Below are 13,932 nucleotides of genomic sequence, written 5' to 3' on the forward strand. Positions count from 1 at the left end.
TGTAGGCAGTGACGTCATTTAAGAGATATCTATAGGCCCATTGTATGGGCTCCATGCGCCAACGAAAGAGGGCGCCCTTTTTTACCTAGCAACGACGTCCCATGGGCGGGACATTTAGCTGGTTGACATTTAGCTGGTTGTGTGCGTGTGACGCACGTACACAAGGGGATTTGTACTGTGTACACACAGTGGTACATACGGCCGCGTGTCGCAGCAAAATTGCAGTCAGGCAAGATGGCGTCGGTCCGTCACCCCCAACTAAACTTTCTCTGCCGGTGAGGGGGTACTTGTGAACGGAGCGGATAGGGCATCATTTGTAGGAGTTGTAGGACAAACTACAAATTACCCCAGATATTTAAACTATCGGACTGAATAATCTGTGAGGTGCTTTGGTTGAGGGGTGGGGCTCATATTCTTATGTGCAGTATCGACAACCTGTTTCCCACTTCTACTAGTACGCTACTACTTACATGTATCCTGGTATTGGATCATTGAAAAGGCAAAAATCTTAAATTTTAAAATGAGGTTCGCAATGAGAGTGTACAGGGTACTAGACTGTATCAATGTGTTGCCACGTTAGATACGAAAACAAACGTGACAAATTACTATTTTTATGATAAAGTAGTTGGCAAAATGCAAAAAAGGCATTTTTTTTAGGAAGACAAGTAAATATCAACACAATGTTGAAAGTCAACATTAAACATATGATACACATCAATGACTTGTTATTTTGATTTCAAATCCGATCATGGGAAGCCAGTTACTCATTCCAGGGTCTGCTATCGAGACCAGAATGAAATGAAGCAAATTTGCTAGCAAGCTATGAATTCCTGTTTGTCTGGTACCTCATCATCATCCTCTGGCTCAGTGATGGTCTTGCCAATGAGGACGTCGTCTCCAGAGACACGAGTGCCTGGGGGAATGATACCATCCTCCTCCAGCTTGTCATAGACGGCTGGCCGCATCCCTGGTGATAGCAAGGAAACAAGGAGATGCCGTCAGATATCTTGACTTCAGATTATTACACCTCATACATAACATGAGGGGCAAGCCTATAGTGCTCTTTGTTCCTGACCGACTGTCACTTGTGAATCAAACTTGCGTCAGTCTCACCTTGACCCAAAAGTTTGAAATAGTACAGTGTGTATCAAAAAAATGATACATTTAGAGAAAATAATATTTAAAAATACTAGCTCCTATTTTGTTTAATAATAACTTGTATACGAATGATTATTTCTCTACACAATGCTGTTTGCCCTATCTCATTTGGACACCTACATCCAGAGATATAGACAGTTAATTGAAAGGGATGATATGTCAATGTGGTCCAAGTTGCAGCAAAGGGGATGAAAGGAAATGAACATGCCAGCAATCTCTGGATGCAACCCTGCAAATAAATTCCCATAGACACTAGTGCTAAATGCCCATACTTCAAAATTCTTTTAAAAATACTCGGAACTCTCACAGGTATTCAAGCTGCACAGAAAAATGCTGATCAACATGTAATCTTTTGTTTTTTTTTCATTTTTTGGTGGGTTGACCATTGACTTTTCAAGATATTCTCACCCAAAGAAGACAACCCCTATTTTCTCCAAAGCGGAAAAGTAGCCATCTTGAAAAACGATCCCTCCACAACATGGCAATATAGTACCACTTTCGAGCCCAATAGCATCCAAAATGCTCAAAATTGGAAGCCCCAAGTCCGGGCCAGAGGTTCATTACCAAATCTCTTCAATTCCCCAATTTTACGGCGCTCAGACTTCTCTAATATAGAATATTTTGAGGGTATAACTTTTATTCATGAGCTCGGCGGATGGATTTTGGCCTATTTACCGGTTTGCACCCCTCTCTGTTGGCCAACTTACCCATTGTTCTTTGCCAATCAATATTGAGTTGGAACAACCTAAACGTATGCTCCGATTATTATGTTAACAAGTTACACAATCAATGAATTGTGAAGGCTAGAGCATGAGCAGACTTCCACTGAATAGCCAATGTGATTTGATTGTATAGAATGTTGTGCACTCCAAAAATTTAGAGTTTATTGAAAAGCACAGAGAATACAACTTTAAACCTCCTGCCATTTGAACAGTCACAGACAGTCAAAATTTCCATCCACTTCCCCTGCTTTAAACTTGTAACACCTGCTAGTCACCAACAGTCAGATCATATGTCAAGCAAGCAGTGTGACTAGTCAAACTCAGTCAACAGACCATGAACAGACAAAGCAGGCAAGTTTTGGGCACAGCTGGCTGATCAATTACCCAGTCAAAGCATAGCTGTATCAAGTTACATCAACAGTCACAGCCAGTCAATCCTACTTTGTGTAGGCTGGGAATTCTTAACTGTCGAAAACAGTCATTGATTGATTTTGACTGAAAGGACTACTTAGCACAGAATGTATGTCTGCATCAGAGGTTAAGGAAATAATCTCTTTAATTGCATGTCACATTCTGTTTACCTCTACAAGTTTCTCGGGTAGGCTTTTCAAAATACTCTTCCTGATCCATCTTCTTAGACTCGGAGTCTTTGTAGGAACGGTAGAACACTGACCTGATGGAAAGAAGAATGAGATATTACTCCTCTTCAAAAGTCTTTGTACACATCAAGTTTTGCATAACAACTTTTTTCCATAGCTACCATACTTCAACATCCTTTGAGGTAATCTGTTGAGTATAGGTAACACTTCAGAAAATGAAAAATTCATGAAATAATCAGCAGAGGGTTTGGGGCCACCTTAGTCCATAGAGCAATGTAGGGTCCACGATATGTTAGCAATTATAAGATGGAATTTTGCGTCGGGGTGATATAAATCAAGTTAGGTTTTGCCCTTCACCGACGTTTTTTAAACACATCTGCACTAGAAAGCAGGAGGTCGTGGGTTCGAGTCCCACCCGAGTGATTTTTTTCCAACTTTCACTCGGGAGGTCATACACTGAGTATACAGTTTTAAAAACGTCAGTGAAGGGCAAAACCTAATTTGAGATATGTTAGCATTTGCCTAAAAAGGCACCCCTTAAAATTCCAATTCCTTTTATTCTACACAAACCTTTAGATTAACCCTGCTTTCCCAAATCCTCCAGAATCATCTTTGCAAAATGGAGGATTTTGCAGGATTGAGGCTACATGGCAAAAATGTGTTGCTGATTTCAAAGGATGCACTGTGTCAAGGTCTTGGGCGGACCTTGTGTTGTTTATGCTCAACCATGCATAAATTTAGGCCTAGATTATACTTGAAATCCTCCGCACTGCTCCAGGATGTCACTGGCTCTGCCTCAACATATTGACAGTGATTACCGTATGATTTTTCAGGATTGAGGTTACATCCTAACAAATATGGGCATTAGGGTTAAATGACACCTTCATGGGAAAGTCTCAGGAATTCCACATTTCAAAAGGAAACTTTTTGAAAAAAATCCAGAAAAAATGTCTGACACTAACCTAAAAAATCCTCTATCCACAGCTGCAGAATTCAGGATGACCGAGTCTTCCTGGTTGTAGCCAGTGTATGAAGCAATAGCCACGATGGAGTTAATACCAGCCGGCAGCTCTCTGAATCTCAGGTACTCCATGGACCGTGTGGTGGTCAGTGGTTTCTGCGGGTAGTACAACACGTGGGCTAGGGTGTCCATGCGGACGTGGTAGTTGGTGATGTAGACTCCCATGGCCTGCTTACCCATAGCGGACTGGTAGGTGTTACGCGGAGACTGGGGGAGAAAGGGGGAAACATTTTAACATTTGGTTTGTCTTTTAACAATTTCATTTTTTTAAATTTGTATACTCAGTACAAGCTTTCTCAGTTGGGACCAAGTCCACAGGCAAGGGTTGGTTAGCCAATTATACATCTTATATAGAAGCAAGTACTGCAATCAATAGCTTGTAATGATGAAGTTATGCATGAAAGCCAGCAGGAACCACTACATATAATCAAATGTAGGGATGTGCATGGGAACCGGGCACCCTTGTATCCGACTGCTGATGTCAGGAACCGGTTCCAGATTATGGGGTCAGGCACCCGTAACCAACTTTACAAATCATTTAGTAAAATTTCGATGCCATTTGTTGGGACTTTTCAAAATAAAAACCTGGCTACATGGAAAACCAAAACTGCGAAAGTTGCAGTTTACAACGAACATGTATAGCTACAAAGCCTTTTAGGTAACTTCTGGGATTTGAATTTTTGTGGTTGGGTTTCTTTAATGGGTACCCTTGTTTTAACTCAATAGGGTACCAGGTTCCCGTACTACACCACTAATCAGATGACTTACCAGGTTTCAGGTTTAATTTGAACTAATTCAGAAAAAAAATTGACAAGCATGTTTTCATTGAAGTGGATTATATCAGGAAACCCACAGGACTTTAGATAACCCCAAAATAGCTGCTGAGCATGAATAATGTTGTAATTTTACATAAATGTACATAAATTTAAATCACATGATTACATTAAACTTTTTAAGTACAAGGTGTTCATCGTTGCTCGTTTAAGTGCGACATTTGGCATCATTTACTGATCAGGGGATAAGCGTGACATCCTGTGGAGTTCCTGTAGTTTCCTGTAGCCAGTTATTAACCCCATGCGCTCGGGAAGCGGTCATGGCCGCGGCCGCTAATCCTCATTGGAATGCAGTTGCCAGCTGTGGTATGCCGTGGCACAAGGCTAGTGGGTAGTTCCACAGCTGCTGCTTTTGGCAGTCCCGCTACCACACAAAGGCTGTGCAGTCATGCGGGCCACTTGCTCTATGTGTGGAGGAATGTCCCCATAATAACCCGTGCTTAAGGGGTTAACCTGTTTGTATAACAATCATATAATGGAGAAAGTTTTTAAGGGAATATTTTGTCAACTACTAGGCCTATGCCCTAACAATACTAATCCCTGAGGCCTTATGTTTTCGTATACTGAGTAGGAACACACTTGAGCTTCAACTATGTGAGTGATAATAACAAATACAAAACGTGAAGAAAATTTCAGCAGTCTCGATCCAGGGATTGTTATAACCCATTAGCACATGTACTACATTGTATTACAATGTGTGTATTCGCTGAAAAATCAATAAAAGCATAGAGCGCTTGGCGGGCGCTACAGTGAGTAATAGGCAGGGCGGTTTGGGACGCTAGAGTAACTCAAGGGTCAATCAGCTACTAGGGTTAGGGTGTCTCACCTGGTTGTGATCAGGGAAAGGAATGATGGACGCGCACACACCAAGAATCATTGATGGATGGATCTCACAGTGTGTGTAGGTGGAGCAATACATGACAACCTTCTCATGTAGGTCATCCGGGGTCATGGCCAGCATGATGGTCTCTTCCTCATTGGTGTCGATATACTCTACAACACCGCTGGCCACAAGGTCCTGCCAGCTGTCAAGAAAGAAGAAGAGATGTTTTTTTTTTATTCAAGGTATTTTTTTTGTGGGAGGGGGGAATCGCCAAAACACAAGGCCGAGGCACTTAACAGCTTCGGCTACAAATTTGAGAGAACAAAAAAAAAGAGTGGAAGAAGTCATAGTAGCAAGAGGTATCTGTTCACATTTCATTTGAATTGTGAAAGATAATAGGTAGAAGGGAAGCAATATTCAGGTAGGGAGTTCCAAAGAAAGGCAGTTCCCGGGAAAAACTTGATGAATATCTGGCAGTACTAGCATTAGGAACTATAACAGGCGTGATAGGGAAGCAGAGTAGGTTGCTTGGTAATATTTATAAAAATGACTTAAAACCGTCTGTCATTTGTCTTAAAGGGAAAATACAACATTTGCAAACATCGAAAAATAAAACTACCAAGTTGTTACGAAATACCTTACTAGGATGTTGGTAAATGACATGCTTAAGCATCCTGTAAAATTATGGCACCTGGTGTGAAGCCATTTTCAAGAAAATGGTATATTTGTCTACATTTCCAATGCTGGTCGGCCGACCACCGTTGGAAAAACCTAACTATTTTTCAATTACTGCACCAAATTTACAATTTTTTTAAGTCTAAATTTAGTTTTGCTAGCTTTTGGTTCCATGCTCATGAACGGGTGCAGGCCAGCTAGACTGGTTCCCTTACCTTACAATTTTCTGGTATGTTTGATCCATTTCATCTTTAGTGGAGTCAGGGAACCAGACTACTTGAATATTTTTGTTTTTCTTGGTTTTTCCAGCATTTTCGAACACAAAACTTCAAACATGTCAGTGTAACAACATTTGATCTATTATACTAACCCCCAAATAGTTCATTTCTGAAAATTACAGCAAAAGCCAATGATGTACATTCCCTTTAAGTGTATATACAGCCAAATACCATACCAGAGATTCAAGTATTTTGATGCGTATCTCAGTATTTTAAAATAACGATTATTCTATTCATCTATTACATTCCCACATTTTGTGAATGGAGTCTACTATGTTTCATGGCATTTATTGGAGGCAATTTTAGGAGCCAATGAATACAATGGTAAATATTGATTATCATACTTCCATAGCTGTGAATCAAATTCCAATCCTGCAGGTTTTATTTCCACACGCATAAAATAGTGATTTCCTAAAATTCATCTCTTACCAAGGGGCTCCACTTGTCAAAAGTCATTCCTTGGCTACACCAGCCCATTGCCAAAAAATAAATTTAATAACCCTCCCCAATCCTGAATGGCAAAAAGTGTCAGTTGATTTTGAAGAACATACAGGGTGAATAAAAAAAAAAAAAACCAAATGTCGGGACCATTGTTTTAGTGAAGTTCTGCAGGTAGCACTTTCAAAATTTAGGACATAAAAGCCCTATCATAAGCTTTCTTTTAGTACAAGAATCACTCAAATCACTCATGTACTTTTCAAGTACTTTTCAGAATTTTAAACACAACCACCATTTTAAAATTGTGTCCACGGATCACAAGAAGGTAAGTGTTCTTTCAGCAAAACGAAAACAAATCACATAGGGATGTGTGTGAATTGTTTTCGTTTTGCTGAAAGAACGCACACTTTTTTTGGTGATCCATGGACAGAACTTTTAAACCGTGGTTGCGTTTAAAATTCCATGCATAACTGAAGTCCACAATGACATTATAATATCCGCACAATGTCTTAACAGTGATTGTTGGAAGATGTTGACGTTTTGAAGCAGTGGTCATCCCTCCTCTGAACAAATTCAAGAAAGAATAAGTGTTTTTGGAGGTCTGCTGTTGTTTCCAATTTTTACATGGCGGCAGTTTGAGGATCTTGAAAGATTCAAGGGTCTAGCTGTTATGGTTCATGAACAAAATCCTTACCTGTAGTTATTGTACTCCCTTTCCTTCAGCATTTCAATGTGTTTCTTCTTCAGTAGGAGTTTCTGGTTCTCCACGATGAGCAACGGTCGACAGATGCGACCGGCATCGGTGTAGATGCGAATCTCTCTCTCCCGGATGTCACGCACCATGGATACCTCAGAGACGATGATGTCCATCTGTCGACGCAGCTTGCGCAGGGTATTCATGAGCTGCTCGGGCTCGCGGTGGATGCCCACCCAGCAGCCATTGACGAAGATCTTGGTGGCCCTAGGTTTATTGAGGGAGAATGCCAAAATTAGACTGGTGGTAACTTGAGGATTACCTCGAGGTTTTACCTTGAGGTTTACGGTTTCCCTCAAGGCTTTACCTCATGATTTTACCTCAAGGTTTTACGAGGATTTACAGGGTTATCTCAGCGTTCAACCTTCAGCTACTGCTTGTTTAATTTTGCAATAATTATACAAATTGAACGAGGAAATTTACTGGAGTGGGGTTTGAACCTGCACCTTCTGAAATATCAAGCAGTGCTCTACCAGCCGAGCTATCTAACCCAGTGTTGGTAGTTTCCCACTTTGTCAATGTTATTGTTCAAGTGAAGACCGGAGAATTAAGGGAGTTCAATTTCATGTAGCAATTAACGGGTTTGAGACTGATCACCAGTTTATCAGAGTGGTTGATTAACATACTCATTGATGGCTGAGGGGGCAATTTCCTCCAAGTTCTCCATGCTCCACTCCTCCAGAAACTCCAGGATAGGGCTGGGCATGGAGCCGACTGAGATGTAGGCCATCAGGGCAAGGTTCTTAACAAGACCCACAGCATGACCCTAGACAAAACACAAAACAAATATAGTCCTGTGTAACTAGCAGCTGCCATGTTATCTGTAAAACCCAGGGGAACTGGTTTGTGCAGCGGTACTTTCCTCGCCTTACACTTCTGTGGCCCAAGTTCGAATGCCACCAAGGGTCTACATTTTTTATTTTATAGGGGAAAAATGCCTTCTCTCTTTTCTGGGCGTCAACACTCCGAGCAACGTTTTTAATTTGGTTTGCTTTAGCGTGGTAAGGTGGCAGAAACCAGACTACTCTGTGAGAACTGGATTTTTAGAGTAATTTTTTCAAAACTAAACATTGGAATATTTTGTTTCATTCAAAGTCTCATTCAAACGTGGATAACTTTTGTAATGCTAGGACAAGCAACTGAAGAAAATCTATTTTGGGGGTGAATCTCGAAAATGGCATGGAAAGAGAATCTCGAAGCATTTTGAGAAGAAATTTTGTTAATAGCCCATTGACACATTCTTCATGTACACTAACATCGAGGGGCATCACCCCAATGTATACTAATAGTGACTAGGCCCTTCTTTCCTAAATCCCGAACAATTCTCCCAAACCCCCTGGTGGACTTTGAAGGATTATGGAGGGTTGGGGTTATATTGGTTATACCCACTGACCTCTGGTGTTTCGGCCGGGCAAATCATGCCCCAGAGTGTGTTGTGAAGCTGACGTGGTCTGGCCAGCTTGCCGTCTCTGCCGACGGGGGAGTTGAGTCTACGAAGATGAGAGAGCGTCGACACAAACGTCAGTCTGTTCAACACCTGTGAATAGAAAGCAAGAACCAGAAATTAACATGAGTGGGAGCTGGGTTCCCAGAAATCTTAAAATGAAATTCCACGACTTTTCCAGAACAGAATTAAGGGTTTCCATGACAGAATTCCTCCGCTGTTTTTGGCATTTTAGGAGCCTATTTTCAATACACTGGCCAGTCATCAAAATGTGGCAACCACTCCCTTTCAGCCTTCCTGTTTGACACAAGACCACTGAGCACCACAAAAGCATCACAATGGGGCACTGAACATATAACAATATAGAGGATAAGTGTAAAGAGAGGATTCCATGACTTTTCCATGAATTGTTTTTTTTAATATCAACTTTCCACAACTCCTTGTAAAATAAGAAAATTCCGTGACTTCCCATGATAGCTTTCAAATTCCAGGATTTTCCAGGATTTTTCAAGATTTTTCAAATTCACCAATGTAGTGTGTAACCCTTCAAAATGTCTCATGTCAGTGGTTTGATGCGTTAATAAACTGTGATGTGTGAAGGCTTGTTCATATCAAAGAGGCAAAACTTGAAGGGTTGTGAATTATTAAAGACCAACATGGTTGATCTGTCAAAATCAAACACTGTGCAATAGAACAATTCTTTGTTGTCATTACTTTGTTTCTCTCTATTCCCTCCCTTTCCTCACCATCCGCTGTCCCTCCAGCCTGCATCTGAACCTTTTTGTCTTTTCCCTTTCATCCTGGCTAACGTTTCTTGCTTGTTTGCTGCTGCTCTCATATAATTTTGCCCAAAGCAAGTTTCCCCTTTGTCCAAATGTCAAGCTTTTCTGACTTTACAAGTTTCAAAATAAAGCTGTTCAAATACCATTTTTTTCTCTCTTTCAATAAAATTCTTGATCAAGTTTCAACATAGAAGAATTCAGTAGCCCTAACTCTGTTTAGAATTTTTGCAACAACCTCGCTGAGTGCCTCGTAAGTCCTCCACTTTGCAAACCAAATGACACTTTCTCGTGCCTGCAATACAAACTATTCATGGGTTCTGGAGGCCCTGTGCGGGATAGGTTTATTATCTGACCTGTGAGACACCTGCCCTGGCAGCATGTGCTTTCTTCTGATCGCCCCAGTTTCCAGTGGCTAGTGAGTACTTCAGCCCATCAGAGATGATCCTCGTCTTGATAGCCAACTCCATACTGAAATCCTAGACAATACAAAAATGAACATGAAAAGCTTGCAATTGCGGTACATGTAATGTGTAACCTACATGTACTTCAAACAAAGACTAATCACCAGCAGTCAGATCATATGTCAAGCAAGCACACTGTGACTAGTCAAACTGGGTCAACAGACAAAGCACGCAAACTGTGGTCACAGCTGTTTTATCATTCACCCGGAGTCAAAGCATAGCTGTATCATGTTACTTAAACAGTCCCAGCCAGTCAATCCTGCTTAATGTAGTCTGGGAGTTCTTAACTGTTGAAAACAGTCACTTGTTTGAGTTTTACTTAAAGGACTACTTGGTACAATAAGTATGTTTGCATACGAGGGTTAAACAAGAAACCAGGGAGGTGTTACATTGTTCTAGTGACTGGGTAACCTTCTGTTGCAACATGAGACCCATTCAATCTTTTCAAGGCTCGCTTTCACCCATTTGTCTCTGTACAGCCCCAAACAGCCCTGCCATACTCTCCCTGTATAGCCCAAAACTGCCCGATCACTCTAGGGTTTTGTGGATCCTTCTAATAAATACAATGCAATATAGAACAGGTGCTGATGGGTTATTAAAGAAAATGTCCAAGGTATACTGTGTGGACATGAAGTGCCAGTGCCTTTAATGAAGTGTCTGTACAAAACCTGTTCATGCCAAGTTTTGGCATTATAATTATCATCATGTAATCAGAAAATGATAATGCAGAATTTTTCGTTTGTGCTGTAGCCCCACTGACTGACTGTCACTTGTGAAATAGACTGGTTACCTATCTCACTCACTGTCTGTCACTTGTGACATACGCTAGTCTGAGACTAGTTTTTCGAGGTTTGCCTTTTTATGTACCTCATGTAGCCTCTACACCACATGTGCATTAGTCTGGTGCTGCTTGTTTCATGTACTTCTATGATACAAGTGTAGGCAATAAGTCAAGTCTCCATGCAAACCGCAAAAGTTGGTTATTATTTCCTTCACAATACCACTGTATTGTTTTTAGCTTAATTTACAAACTTTTAACCCATTCTGAATCAGCTGAAAAGAATATTGTACACTCTTGATTTTGTTTTGTTTTAACTTACCTTGCCCTTATCAATGAACTTCTGGGCGTACATCCGGACCTCCTTCAGCAGATTTTTGAAGAGGTTTCTGAAGAGGAAGGCCAGCAGGGGACCAGCTAAATCCAGCCGTTTGTTGCCATAGTGATCACGATCATCCACTTCCCTCCGACCCAATGCAGCAAGGAGTAGTCTGTGTACGCAGTATCTATGAAGTACCACAAAAAAAGTAGGAAAATAACCAAGCAGGAAGGTTAAAGAATGTGTCATGAATTTACAAAATCTTAAATCACATGTAACAGGGTCACCAAAACAATTGTTCCCTTAACTTATGGAACGACCCTCTACATCAGCAAACTAAATTTTCCCTTTCTGCTATTCTTACCCAAGGAAGTAAGCCTTCTTGGTTTCGCAGAAATCACTGACGCCCACATGAGGCAGCATCTCTTTCTGTAGGATCTCCCGGGCGTATTTGATTCGTCTCTCCTTGGTGACACCCGGCTTAGCTCCACGAGCACCGATGAAGTTCAACGCGACACTCTGCTCCTGGATGACAAAGGCCTCATCCAGCGATGGTTTCACCTATAGTAGAGGATTTCAAATAATCCAACAGTCAGAACTACAGCAGAAAAATCCACAGTAACCCTAACCTTCCTCAATCCTCCAAAGTTCTCCGGGCAGTTTTGGAGGATTTTGGAGGATTGAGGCTGAATGTAACGTACAAGTTTGGAGGATTGAGGGCACATGGACATTCAGTATCGGTTGAATTTGGAGGATTGAGGCTGAATGGTGTTTGAAGACGAGGAGGATTTTGGAGGATTGAGGATGAATGCATATTGAGAGGCAGGACTGTTGGAAGATTTTGAAGGATTCAAATACTTTACACAATGGCCTAATATTAGCAAAAAAGAATACCGACATATTGAACCAGATTTCCCTACATAAGGGACCTCAACAAAAAGGGCCGAGGGGGTTAGGGTTAAAACCCTCGTTTTGTTTGATCAATCACAGACAGTCAATTTTTCTTGCACCTCCCCTGCCATGCATTTGTAGACAGGCTAGTAATAAACAGTCAGATCACGTGTTAAAGCTGTGACTAGTAAAATTCCATCAACAGACAAAAGAGGTAACTGGTTAGTACAGCTGGCATATCAATCCCTCCAGTCAAAGCATGGCTAAATCAAATACTTTACACAATGGCCTAATATTAGCAGAAAAGAATACTGACATATACTGAACCAGATTTCCCCACATCAGGGGCCTCAAATCTCCTGCAGCTGAAGCCAGTGACAAAACCGAAGCTTCAAAAATAGCCAAAGTTTAAAAAATAGCCAAAGTTTAAAAAATAGCCAAAGTTTCCGAACTAGACATGGTTTCACAAATATCAGTTTAGGGTTACACAAGGTCAAGTTCAAAGGTTATAGGTTAAGAAACCATGCATCCTTCTTACCATTTCCATCATCTCAGGATCGTCAAAGTCGTAGACGATGTGTTCTAGGATGTCTCTGTCTGCGACAAAGCCCAGGGCTCTGAAGACAATCATGATGGGAATCTCCAGGCGTATGTAGGGCAAGATGGATGCAATGCGCTGGCCAATGGCACTCTTCCTAGAGCCCTGCAAGTCACAAAGAAATGTTAGAGTTTACATTCATTTTGTATTTTCCACTGCAAGTGCATAAAATATAGCTACATTGTAAACGCACACTAATAGAAAGCCCTGCTGCTAAAGGATACCATACCTGTCAATAGATGTTAGGTTTGGGGTAGTACCATGTTGGCAAATCTCTTTTGTGACTTGTGTGGTTCTGAAAAGAACGGCTTTGGTAACTTGAAGTTTCAGACAGTCTAGTCTCCAGAAGACTGACAGAGCGTACTGTCCAAAATGCCAAGTTACCAAGTAACTAGAAAGTCATGAAGTGATGTGGCCCATCAGACTGGACTTTATCCCCAGTTTCCTTGGCATGAAACGACTGAGAATAATTTTATTCCCCCTGGATGGGATGCCGGTCCATCGCAGGTTACTCCCCAGCTAATGCCGGTACCCATTTATACTCCTGGGTGGAGAGAGGTAAGTAATGGTGAAATGGCTTGCCCAAGGACACAACGTTATCACCAGCAACTAGATTTGAACTTCTGACCCTCTGATCATGAGTCACGAACCCTAACCACTTGGCCACACTCCCCACAAAGTTACAACACCGGTTCTTTTCACAACCACAGACAGTGGACTACATAGTTCTACCACAGACTCAACAACTATTGACTTTCCACCACGCAAATCTTCAAGTCTTAATTAACATACCTGTCCTCCTTTGGCCATGAGATGGACCCATATGGTACTTGTAGGACGGGATGAGTTCTCTAAGCAGGATCGGCACTCAGCAGTGAAGGCATACTTGGAGTCTTTCTTGCAGAAGACATAGACCGAGTTAGTGGCCATCTTCTCCTGCGCTATCAGCACCTTCTCTGAACCGTTGATGATGAAGTAGCCACCAGGATCGAGAGGGCATTCATTCAACTCTGATGAGAAAAAAAACAAACAATTGCCAGTGAAAAAAAGGAGAAAATTGAGGATACAAGCTACTGAAAATACAAACAGCTCTGAACAATGTAAAGCAGCAACTTTTTGACAAGAAATAGTTTAGCAGCAGAAACCAGAGTTGTATTCAACCTCACTTGCATTACCTACTACAGGGGTTCCCAGAATTTCATAAAAACAAAATACTATGACTTTTCCGTGATATTTCCCTGAGAAATTTCAAAAATTCCATGAGAAATGTTTCACTTTAACAAGGTTGCTGGGAAGTCAAGAGGTGGTGCAGCACAGCCAATTGTTAGTGTCAGGAGAGGTGTGCAATATTCACACTG

At 41.3% G+C, this 13,932-nt stretch overlaps 1 protein-coding gene across 1 annotated transcript in view; it reads right to left on the reverse strand.

Moving 5' to 3' along the window:
* The window catches only part of LOC119739814 (DNA-directed RNA polymerase II subunit RPB2), a 30,355-nt gene that overhangs the window by 6,439 nt on the left and 9,984 nt on the right, over positions 1-13,932 (reverse strand). The window contains exons 5-16 of the mRNA XM_038214897.1: positions 13,367-13,584; positions 12,515-12,679; positions 11,450-11,646; positions 11,089-11,272; positions 9,881-10,003; positions 8,695-8,838; positions 7,928-8,067; positions 7,242-7,508; positions 5,160-5,358; positions 3,442-3,707; positions 2,462-2,553; positions 846-967 (exon numbers count right to left, since the gene is read on the reverse strand). Of these exons, the coding sequence (XP_038070825.1) occupies positions 846-967; positions 2,462-2,553; positions 3,442-3,707; positions 5,160-5,358; positions 7,242-7,508; positions 7,928-8,067; positions 8,695-8,838; positions 9,881-10,003; positions 11,089-11,272; positions 11,450-11,646; positions 12,515-12,679; positions 13,367-13,584 (2,117 nt within the window). The remainder of the gene's footprint in view (positions 1-845; positions 968-2,461; positions 2,554-3,441; positions 3,708-5,159; positions 5,359-7,241; positions 7,509-7,927; positions 8,068-8,694; positions 8,839-9,880; positions 10,004-11,088; positions 11,273-11,449; positions 11,647-12,514; positions 12,680-13,366; positions 13,585-13,932) is intronic.

The sequence above is a fragment of the Patiria miniata genome, unplaced genomic scaffold, assembly GCF_015706575.1.
Source record: "Patiria miniata isolate m_02_andy unplaced genomic scaffold, ASM1570657v1 HiC_scaffold_4, whole genome shotgun sequence".
Taxonomy (NCBI): Eukaryota; Metazoa; Echinodermata; class Asteroidea; order Valvatida; family Asterinidae; genus Patiria; species Patiria miniata.